At 47.3% G+C, this 12,012-nt stretch overlaps 1 protein-coding gene across 1 annotated transcript; it reads left to right on the top strand.

Moving 5' to 3' along the window:
* Nucleotides 1-255: 255 nt before the first annotated feature.
* Nucleotides 256-3,888, top strand: LOC149356451 (uncharacterized). Its single transcript, XM_089577780.1, has 2 exons — nt 256-613; nt 3,510-3,888. The coding sequence occupies exons 1-2, from the start codon at nt 418-420 to the stop codon at nt 3,764-3,766; spliced, it is 453 nt and encodes a 150-aa protein (XP_089433906.1). The 5' UTR covers nt 256-417; the 3' UTR covers nt 3,767-3,888.
* Nucleotides 3,889-12,012: the final 8,124 nt, after the last annotated feature.

The raw sequence follows: 12,012 nt of genomic DNA on the forward strand, positions 1-12,012 counted from the left end.
CAACAAGCTGGCAGTGCTACCTTGATGCTCATGAACCATTTGAATGCTGACTGGGTGAAATGCTATTTTGCGCATAATTTGAAAGTACATGGCAGTATGCTTCAGTTTTAAAGTTTTGTTTTGGTTTACTTTCACTTCATTGCATACTGATTTGTTTGCCATAACATGCACAACTGCGGATGCATGCAGTTGCAGGCCAAAGGTTTGAGTGGAACGATGCGGTAGAGTTGCATGCCTGGTGTGGATCGGACTTGACTCAAGACAGAAAACTTGCCCGTGTTCTTTGCCCTTGGAAATAGTCTGACCTCTTGCCATGAAGGCATGAAGGGGCAGACAGTCTAAGTGAGGTGCCCATTGCAGCCCCTTCCGTTGCCGGGGTCTCCACCACCGTTGCTCCCGGTGCCTGAGCCAGTGCCCATGGTGCCCACGCCCCCCGTGACCCCTGCCTCGGCTGTGGGGTCCCCTTCCCCGGCGCCCTCCGTCCCCAGCCTCGCTGCCGACATACCCCACTACGACCCAAATGACCCCGTCAACCAGGCCTGGTGGAACGACACCCTATCCTCCCTGGGTCTCAGCACCGAGGGTGGTGGTGCCAGCGGTGATGCCCCAAACGGTAAGGGTCCTACTACATCTTGGGTTCATTGTGTGTATAACTCAGGTTACACAATGTGGGAGCCCAATGGAATGTGTCATCATAATCATCATCATCAGCCTGACTACGCCCACTGCAGGGCAAAGGCCTCTCCCCCCATGTCTCTCCAGTTAACCCTGCCCCTCGCCAGTTGGGGCCACCGTACTCCCACAAACTTCTTAATCTCATCCTCGCCACCTAACTTTCTGCCGCCCCCTGCTGCGCTTGCCTTCTCTTGGAATCCACTCCGTTACCCTTAAGGACCAGCGGTGATCCTGCCTTCGCATTACAGGCCCTGCCCAAGCCCATTTCTTCCTCTTGATTTCAACTAGGATGTCAATAACCCGCGTTTGTTCTCTCACCCACTCCGCCTGCTTCTGATCTCTTAACGTTGCTCCTATAATTTTTCTTTGAATAGCTTGCTGCGTTGTCCTTAACTTAAGCTGAACCCTCTTTGTTTGCCTCCACGTTTCTGCCCCATAGGTGAGTACTGGTAAGATACAACTGTTGTGTCCTTTTCTCTTGAGGGATATTGGTTAACTCTCTCTGGTAAATCTCCTGTCTAGTTGCTGACGCCTTTTTATGTGGCGCCAATCAGTGAAGACTGCCGTTGCCTTTTTTTGCATCCACTTATGGCTTCTCCGGTTCCGATTTCCACCTTGCACTGGTAGTTGTTGTCCATTTTGTATCTGCATGTATCCTTACCTCGGCTCTCCTCGGTGTCCCTCGGTCACCTTGGCACAGACTGCTTCAGTGTTCGAGCAGAGCTTGTATCATTGCACTGCTACACTGTTTCTTGGCCGCTAGCAGTCTAACCGGCCTGTTTTGCGCTTGGTAGGCAATGGGCGAAAAACGCAGCTCTGTCCCGAGAATACAAAATGCACGTTCTAGACCATAATCTGGGCAGCTCTGGGAAGAGGAAGTGCCTTGGGGGGAGGGTAGGTGGGTGCTACTTAACCTGGTCGGCAGAAAACTCTATGAAGGGGCTTCAAGTGTCTAGCTGGGAGGGGAGAAGGCAGGGTGCGTGGTGAGATGCTGGCTTCCTGGGACAGTTTTGTGCGTTGCGGCAGACGCCTGAGTCTTTTGATGTAGTGTACATACCACTGCTTGGTATCGCTTAGCCAGAAATTAAAGGATTGGAGTAGTGGTATCGAAAATGCATTTTTAATGTACCATGTATTTTAATGATACTCGATACTCAGAAAAAGAAGTTGCCACAGCTTTGAGTCTGGCGTTATGCTGGCGGCAGCACTGAAAAATGGGAAGAGTTAAGAAGAGATGATATCAGAGACATTGGCCTAGTCTTTCTTCTCTCATTCGTTGTTTGGCAAACGGATGACACGTATGTTGCACTTGTGCACACTCGGTAACAGAAGAGACAAGGCTCACATTGTGGCAGAAACAACTCCCCTTCACGGCTGTTTCCAGTTCCAACAGGAATCGAAGGCTTTCACCTTGATGCTTGTGAGCTTACAAAACATTTGGTTGGTTTATGGGGTTTAACGTCCCAAAGCGACTCAGGCTATGAGAGACGCCGTAGTGGAGGGCTCCGGAAATTTCGACCACCTGGGGTTCTTTAACGTGCACTGACATCGCACAGTACACGGGCCTCTAGAATTTCTCCTCCAAAGAAATTCAACCGCCGCGGCCGGGATCGAACCCGCGTCTTTTGGGTCAGCAGCCGAGCACCATAGCCACTGAGCCACCGCGGCGGCTACAAAACATTTGTTGTTTACTTTGTAAGCATGATAAAGGTCACACACTCTTTCACTCGCGAGTCAAAGGGGTCATCAGCGCTGACATCGTCAGATGCATCAGCTGCCGGATTCCTTTCATTTGGAGAAGCAACGCTACAACAAGGCTTAGTTCTCAACATTGCGCTAGTGAAACCTGAGATTCTTGACAACACCTCGAGAATTCTTGGGTCACCTGACTATGCTCTTGTTGATTGATAAAAATTCAAGCTTCAAATTCAAATTAAAAATTCATATTCTCCGCCTTATGGGTATGAGTGGGGTAGCCTCAGTGGATCCCTTCAGCAGCCTGGCAACCTCTTTGCAGACATAGACACTGTTCTTTGTTTTAAATGTTTATTATCTATTTTTTAAAATTATTTTTATTTCTCACAAGGCACCCTTATGAAGGAAACCAACAGTCACTGAAACCAAAGAGCAAGTGGATGTTTTATTTTTGATTTGTGGTTTTCATCCCTGGGAGATTATTGGAGCAATTATTTTAAAGACAATTGATTAGAAAGAAGAAGAAAAATCAACCGCATGTTGCCGATGAGATCCGAGCCTGTGACCTACGAATTTTGCATCCAGTGCTCTACCAACTGAGCTATGGAAACAGGTGTCCAATCTTCTGCTTTCAGGGGTATTTATTGTATGTGTAGCTTAACGAAACCTTGAGAGTGTTCATTAGTGCCACCTTTGTCCATAGCGGTAAACATATTACGTCATCTATATTACCGTGAGTGCCACATATTAAAGTGATTGAACGGTGAGGGCGGAAGCTGTTCGAGGACCCTCTTACACTACCTATGGCATGAAGAGTGCCAGAATTGAGGCCCTCGTCAGCAATTCAGCAGTGAACGGAAGGGAAATGGGGGGTCGTTATGACGCACAGGACAGAAGCCAGCAGAAAAATAAAATGTTTTTTCTTGTGCTTTCTAATCAGTTACCTTTTAAAAATAATTACCCTATTAATCTCCAATCGGTGAACCCCACAAATTGACAAAAAAAAAAGAATCCCCTCTGCTTCTTGGTTTCGGTGCCTGTTGGCTTCCGAACAAAAGGGCGAGGGTTCATTACGCGAGTAAATGCGGTGTTCTCACTTTGCAAGTAATGTTGGGTTTTCTGGTGCCACTCTGGTGCAGCCAAGCTCGATGCCCTGAAGCCGCCCCCGTCCAAGTGGATCCAGCAGATGTGCGCCAATGTGATCAGGGACCTCAACCGGTTCGGCATCTGCGTCATTGACAACTTCCTGGGGGCCGAGCGGGGATCCATGGTGCTTGAGGAGGTGAGCACGTGTATGAGGTGCACCTGCTTGATTGGCATGCTCAAAGGAAGAAGCCAGCTTAAGGGGGGATGTGGGGATCAGATCGCAAAAATCGCGAAAAAAGTCGATTTTTGAACAGCACACTTTTTGGCATCTCCAACACTGTTTACTATGTTGTACTGAAATATTTCACCCAAAAATAAACTTCAAGCGCTCCAGATAAATATATTTGTCGCCATCTAGACATAGACCGTGTGTGCTAGGTTGGAACTTTCAGGCTTGTTTTCTCGAAAGTTTGTTTTGAGCTTAACACCTTGCTCGTGGAAAGCGTAGCACAGGAATGGGTGCGTGGATTTTTACCCTGTTTGTTTTGGTGTGATCACTGAAACGGGGTCTGCGTCAAAACAGTCTCAGATTTACTCTTTAGGCTCACATCTTTTTATTACGTGGTAATTAGAGCACGATACGTTCTAAACATAAGAGAAGGTGCATATTGTGTCCTTTAAAAAAAAGTGCAGAGAAATTTTTTAAAATTAAGAGAGTCTTGATTTACATCACACTTCTTAGTGAATATTAACAGCATTTACAGACCTGCAGCCTGTTTTTTTTTTGTCATGCTAGGCTTTCCACAAGCAACATGGGGACAACATGTAAACAATGAAAAGGGCTGAAGCTGTCATCATGAAACTTTATATTTCATTGTTTGATGCTGTTTTAAACCAGTCTGCCAAACTTCATCACTCTAAGTCGAAAAGTACAAAAGTCGCCTTGGATCCCCACATCACCCCTTAAGGTGGCGGTTCCACTGCCGCCATCTTGCGAGTAGTTCAGATTCTGCCACCAGGCTACGACACTGATCCACCACTGAGTAAGTGTCTACCCGTCTTGCCCCCAGCGACCCGAGACTGGTTGTGGTTGAGATGTTGAGATACGTGTCCGGTCCTTTCTTGACTCGTGCTGTGTGAAGTCTTTTCTTTTGTTGCTGCGCCTGCCTTCAGAGGATTACAAACGAACCATGGCAAACCCGGCTGGTAGTCCCCGTCGTGCGTGGGGGGAGGTGTTGGCTGGGGTGGTTCCGCATGCTTCTTTCTCTGCCTGTCCCTCGCCAAAACCAAAGAGAGTGGGGCTTCCTTTATTCGGCCTATGGTTCCGGAAGGGTGAAGGGAAAAAGTTGGAGAGCCGGGGCAAAGAGGGTACCGTCTTTGTCCAAACGGGAACAGAGGTGGGGTGATCCTTGTTCGGGATAAGGGTGCCCAGCACGGGAACAGAGGACCGTTTCCTTCCCTCTCTTGTTCAGCCTTGGCTAAGTAACCACAGAAAGCTGTACCGTCGATGTTACTATCTGGAGGGCCTCCTTTGAGGGAATGTGCTGTTTCGTTCTTGAGTTTTACCCGACTACAAGACCTTCCTGTTTTCAATGTCGTGACATATATTAGTGGGAGCAAAGAAAAAGAAAAAATAATGTTGCCCAGCCCGCATCGCAAAAGGCACAACGTCGATACAGTGGAAACTTGGGAGAGTTAGTGATAATTGTCGACATAATTGCACAGCACAAATTACTAAGCAAGCGAAAAGAGAAAGCGGACGCCAAAAATAAGGAAGGTGTGATATAAAGCAAATTATTTATGTTTATGTCCCGTGTATATATTTCTAGCGTTTTTTTTTTTTTTTCAATGGACCTTATAGTTGAAATCGATGTCTTTCTTGTGTCCTTCCTTCTGCCCTTGTCTTTTGCGCGTGCAATCACTTCGTCACTGTTGATGCATAGTAATATTAGTAGTAGTCGGAACAGTCCTGGTCTAGAGTGTAACCTGCAAACTCTAGCGCTGAAAAAAAAATATTTTTTTTTATCAAATGATATTGCATCTATGATAAGAAAACTATAACAAAGACAGCTATACAATTTAGTCAACGCTCAGCGGATGCCTGTCCAACCTTATAAACTATGGTTGGTAAAGAAAAAGGCAGAGAGAAGTGGGCAATTGTCAATTTCCGTTTACCCTTGAGATGAATCGTCATTGCGCAAGAGACGTGAAATTGCTATTGAGAGGGTTAGCACCGCAGGGTGTCGGAATGTGTTTACCTCAGAAGCCAATATTCGTCGTACATGCGGCGGCAGCTTGCAACCAATTCCGATCAACTTTGACGGAATTTCGCCAAGGTTCACAAAAATGCAGTATACAGATGCATACCATTCACGAGGCGGACTCGAGACTAGACATTGTACGAAGAAAGGGAGGGGGGGCAAGGTGTGCGGGAACGCTGCCAAAAAAAAGGGGGTCGGCTACAAAGCGATAGTTCTGTAAGCACTTAGGGCGACCCGCTCCCCTCTCTCATTTGGACCCTCAACTGCGTGCTCTTATTTATTTTAGACGTACGTCTTTCTTGCATCCAGTTTACATCATTAGGTTGCTTATTCCCTCCAGAATTTTCCATCGCGTGCTGAAATGCATATCTTTGTTGCCTTGCGTCGATTTGCCTCAATTTGGTTGGATCAAAGATTGAAAAAGCGCGTGCACGTATGTGTGTGTGTATGCGTGCGTGTGCACGCGCGCATACCTGGAAACTGTAGGAACAGCTGCTATTTTCACACCGTCTATTGTCAGGCAACTATAGCCTCGTTTACATGAACCCGACTTCGGCGGGTCGAGCCAGGAGATCGAGTTGAGCAAGGTCAGCCCAACTTGACTGCATGTTTACATGAACTCGATTTTAGCGAGTCGCGACCGGTTCAACAGCAGCGGCACCAAGTGTCGAGCGGTGCAGCGGGAAAGGGCAGTGGCAGCCTGGAAGATTGCGGCATGCACGGCTGCCTCGGAGGCGCTACGGCGCAAGCGAATAACAGGTTAGCATTTATCACCTCCCCTTCCACTAACCCACCCCCTGCAGCGGAGTTGACTGGACTCGCTCCCTCGACTCCCGGACCCGACTCTTAGGTGTTTACATGAACCCAGTAACCTGTTTTCAGCTCAAATCCTGAACTCAACCCGTCATGTAAAACACCGCTTATAACGTGCTTGTAATCATTTTCCGAGAATTCCTTTTCCTGCGGCGCTAGTCTACCCCGCCTGCAGGAGGGCCGCACAGCAAGGGGAGGGGGCGGTCCTTTGTGCCAGTTCCCAAAAAGGGGTCTCCTCAGCACTATAGTCGGTTACAACTAAAGAACGAAGCGGCACACACAACTCAGAGGGAGCCCTCCAGCCAGTCACGTCGATTTCTGTGGCTGTGCATGCAGCCAAGCCTGCGAAAGAGAGCGAAGGAGACGGCGCTTTGTCCCCGTGTCGCTGAGGATGGATGTCCTTTAATAATAATAATAATAATGTTTATTTCCATCATAACAGAAATGATGGAGGTGGTGAGAAAAAAAGCGAGGACGCCTGACTGAGTTCTCACCACCTCTCAGGCAGTAGCATACAGTTAGACACATTGCGCTCTGTACGTACTGTACACATGCAGCAGAAACAAAAACGAAACTGCAACAAAAGAATTAACAACACATAATACAACATTAACACACATAGTAAGGCAAAAATAACACAATGCAAGGCTTCATTCCAAAAGTGGTGTTAGTGCTGCTTATCAATAAGAATGAGTATAATTACAAGCTTTGAATTATAAAATCACGTACGGTGGAAAATGGAATATGAAGGACATCAATGTTTGAATCAATAAATATGTTTAAAAGTAGCGGGAGACGGTAATTAAGCATTTGGTGCCCGTAATTTGTTCGTGTAAGAGGTATAGACCAGTGTGGTTTGTGACGTGGGTATGGAGTCTGGAAATCCTGAAGTGAGGCTAAGTGGGCAATTGTGTTTAAGTAGGCTTTTTGTTCAGTTATGTAAGATTTAATTAACCTGTAATTATATATTTTCTGGACGTTTACAACGCTGAATGTGGTAAACAAGTGCCTGGTTGTGTGTCCGTAGGGTAACCCATATATTATTCTAAGCATCTTTTTTTTCCAGTACTGACAGTTTCTGTAGGTTTGTGTTTGTTGTGGTGGCCCATATTAGTGTGCAGTAATTCAAGTGAGAGCAGAATAAAGCGCGGTACAGAATTATTTTCACTGTTTGTGGCAATAAATTCCTGTGGCGGTAAACAAGACCAATAGCTCTTGATAATTTTAATGATATATCATGAATGTGTTCATCCCACTGCATGTGTTCAGAGAAAACTACACCTAATGACCTGAATGAGTGCACTATTTCAATTCTATTCGACTTGTAGTAAAGGTCGTTTGATAGGTGACATATCTTGTTTTTAGGACGAAAAATGACAATTTTTGATTTCGACACATTAACGGCTAACAGATTCGAAGTTGACCAGGATTCCAGCGCATTTAATATGTTTTGCACACGTGGTGTAAGATCAGAATTGCTGCCAGGCATGAATATGCTCGTGTCGTTTGCATAGATTATGAAACGCGCTGTAGGGTCTAGGGCAACAATATCATTAATGTAAATGTTAAATAGGACTGGACCTAATATGCTGCCTTGCGGCACTCCGGACTGAATCGGTCTCACTGTTGATTTTTAAGTTATTAATCTGTACGTACTGTGTGCGACATGACAAATAGGATTTGATTAACTGAAGTGATTTCCCTCTTATTCCATAATATTCTAGTTTATCAAACAGTATATTGTGATTTATGCGATCAAATACTTTTGTGAAATCTATGAAAACTCCAATTACAATCTTCTTCTGTTCGAAATTATTTAATATGAATTCCTTTTGATGAAGTAGTGCGAGTTCTGTTGATCTGTTTTTCCTAAATCTGTACTGAGAGTCTGTAATTAGGTTGTGAGCTTCTAAAAACCTCTCAAGACGCGCATGTATCACCTTTTCAAGGCCCTTTGAAAAGACTGGCAGGATGCTGATTGGTCGGTAGTTTGAGAGGTCATTTTTATCTCTTTTTTTAAAAAGAACTATTACTTTTGCAGTTTGCATGTTTTGTGGAAAAGTAGCGGTTTCTAAGCACAAGTTATAAATATGTTCAAGCGGAGGGGCAACAATATCAATTACGTGCCTGACAGGAGCTATCTGGATGTCATTAACATCACAGCAGATGCTGTTATTTATCTCACTAAATACAGAGATGATCTCGTTTACAGAGACAGGCTGTAGGAAAAGGGTAGGCAGATGCCTCTCTCTGGGAAATGATCGTATATCTGTAGGAGTGCTATGCGGAGATGTAAAGAATTCATTAAAAGCATTACAAAGACTATTACCACTATAGTCAGTGCCTTTATATGTAATACTGTTTACCAGTTTATCGTCAGAAGAAAAGCCATCCAGCGAGCGAATTTTTCTCCATAGACCATCTGTACAGTTGCGTGAATCAAAGTACTTTTCATAATAAGTGTTTCTTGCTTTGCGAATGTCAGTGTTCATTTTATTTCTGTCACGTTGTAGTGACGGCAGTCCAGCGGTCAGGAAGACACCAACCAGTCTTGGAAACGAAGCTCTTTATTTGGGCTGACTTGCGCCCACAAAAGAACTCAATCACTCGGCGGCGGCGTAAGCAACAAACGTGCTCGTCGGTCGTCGAACTACGAATGTCCGCCGCTCGCGGCATCACTCAATTTAAAGCCGGCAAGGAAACTTCCAGATAACAGGTCAAGATCATCTACGGTAATCTGGAAAAACCTAGATGCAGCCTTTCATGGCTGCGATCAATCGAGATTAGTCTGGTCGCTTCTCGCGCCACGAACAAAAGTGATAACGACCCTTTCCTGCTGCCTTGAGCGTGAACGAACACACACTGCAATGATACGTGGCATTACCCCGCTTCCAAAGAAGCATCGTCTCGATGCTTTAAAATGAAAATAAACACGGACAATGAAAACTTCCAGTCCTTTAGCGTTCATAATATGGCTTCAGGCGTACGACATGTACGACTTCCGGGCGTGTGCGGCGTCGCTGAGATGCTGTCGTGCCGTCGGGGATGACTTCGTAGTCGAGGTCACCGATGCGACGGAGAACCTTGTACGGGCCAAAGTAGCGTCGCAGCAACTTTTCACTCAATCCACGGCGGCGAACTGGCGTCCATATCTAAACCCGATCACCTGGCTTGTAATGCGTGTCTCGTCGGCGCAGATTGTAGCGTCGGGCGTCGGTGTGCTGCTGGTGTTGAATGCGAAGCCGCGCAAGTCTTCGGGCTTCCTCGGCGCGATGAAGGTAGGCGGCGACGTCGAGGTTGTCTTCGTCAGAAACGTGCGGGAGCATTGCGTCGAGTGTTGTCGTGGGCTTCCTGCCGTATACCAGCTGGAATGGGTAAACCTGGTTGTCTCCTGGACGGCAGTATTGTACGCGAAGATCACGTAGGGCAGAATGGAGTCCCACGTCTTGTGTTCAGCGTCGATGTACATGGAGAGCATGTCTGCGATGGCCTTGTTCAGACGCTCTGTGAGTCCGTTGGTTTGTGGATGATAGGCAGTTGTCCTCCGATGGCTTGTCTGGCTGTAGTTTAAAATGGCTTGCGTCAGCTCCGCTGTAAATGCCGTCCCTCTGTCTGTGATGAGCACTTTGGGGGCGCCGTGTCGCAGGAGAATTTGCTCGACAAAAAATTTTGCGACTTCTGTTGCGGTACCATTAGGCAACGCTTTTGCTTCGGCGTATCGGGTCATGTAGTCGGTGGCCACGATGATCCACTTGTTACCTGATGATGAAGTCGGAAAGGGGCCGAGGAGGTCCATTCCTATTTGCTGAAAGGGCTTAGTTGCAGGTGGTATGGGGTTCAGGAGTCCGGCTGGTCTAGTCGGAGGCGTTTTGCGTCGCTGACACTCACGGCACGTTTTCACGTAATGGGAAACGTCGGTAGCTAGCCGCGGCCAATAGTACTTCTCCTGGATGCGGTGCAACGTGCGAGCAATCGCGAGATGCCCTGCAGTCGGTTCATCATGACATGCCTGCATAATTTCTTGCCTAAGATTCTTGGGCACGACAAGAAGATGTACTGTCCTGTTGGGCGCGAAGTTCTTCTTCAGGAGGACATTATTGTGAAGGACGAAGGACGACAGTTGCCGCTTGAACCCTCGGGGAGGCGATGCGGTCTTGCCTTTCAGATAATCAACTAGGCTTTGCAAGTCAGGATCCGAGTGCTGCTGCTCCGCGAAACTGCTGGCGCTTACCGGTCCTAAGAAAGCGTCGTCGTCTTCCTCTTCGGGTGCTGCGTCGACAGGGGCTCGTGACAAGCAGTCTGCATCGTAACGCTTGCGGCCAGATTTATAGACTACAGTTATGTCGAATTCTTGAAGACGCAGGCTCCAACGAGCAAGGCGGCCGGAGGGATCTTTCAAATTGGCCAGCCAGCAGAGAGCATGGTGATCGCTCACAACCTTGAATGGTCATCCGTATAGGTAGGGGCGAAATTTCGACGTGGCCCAAATAATGGCGAGACATTCTTTCTCTGTCGTCGAATAGTTGGCTTCTGCTCTCGACAGTGAACGGCTAGCGTACGCGATAACTTTCTCCTCTCTGCCATTTTTCTGAACGAGGACCGCTCCTAAGCCCACACTGCTTGCATCTGTATGAACTTCGGTTTCGGCGTTTTCATCAAAGTGCCCGAGCACAGGAGGGGACTGCAAGCGGCGCTTCAGCTCGTTGAAAGCTTCCTCTTGCGGTCTTTCCCATTTAAAAGGCACGTCAGCCTTGGTAAGTTTGGTCAAAGGTTCAGCGATGCGCGAAAAGTTCTTGACGAATCGCCGGTAATAAGCGCACAATCCAAGGAATCTGCGTATAGCTTTCTTGTCATTAGGCTGTGGAGACTCTGCGATCGCAGCCGTCTTCTGGGGGTCTGGGCGAACTCCATCCTTGCTTACGACGTGACCAAGGAACAGCAGCTCCTCGTAGGCGAAGTGGCACTTCTCTGGTTTCAGTGTCAGGCCTGAAGACTTGATCGTTTCCAGCACTATCCGAAGCCTTCTGAGGTGGTCTTCAAAGTTTGAGGAGAAGACAACAACATCATCTAAGTAGACGAGGCAAATCTGCCACTTCAAGCCTGCGAGCACCGTATCCATTACTCGTTGGAACGTCGCTGGTGCAGAGCAGAGGCCGAATGGCATAACCTTGGACTCGAAGAGTCCGTCTGGCGTGATGAACGCAGTCTTCTCGCGATCTCTTTCGTCGACTTCAATTTGCCAGTAGCCGCTCTTCAGGTCCATCGATGAGAAGTATTTAGCGTTGCATAGCCGATCCAGTGTGTCGTCGATGTGGGGGAGGGGGTAGACATCCTTCTTCGTAATGCTGTTCAGGCGGCGGTAATCGACGCAGAAGCGAAGGGTGCCGTCTTTCTTTTTCCCTAGGACAACTGGTGCTGCCCAGGGGCTCCTTGATGGCTGGATGACGTCGTCACGTAGCATTTCCTCAACTTGCTTGCGAAT

Source organism: Amblyomma mixtum, chromosome 3, assembly GCF_055824585.1.
Source record: "Amblyomma mixtum isolate Tamu chromosome 3, ASM5582458v1, whole genome shotgun sequence".
NCBI classification, from domain to species: domain Eukaryota; kingdom Metazoa; phylum Arthropoda; class Arachnida; order Ixodida; family Ixodidae; genus Amblyomma; species Amblyomma mixtum.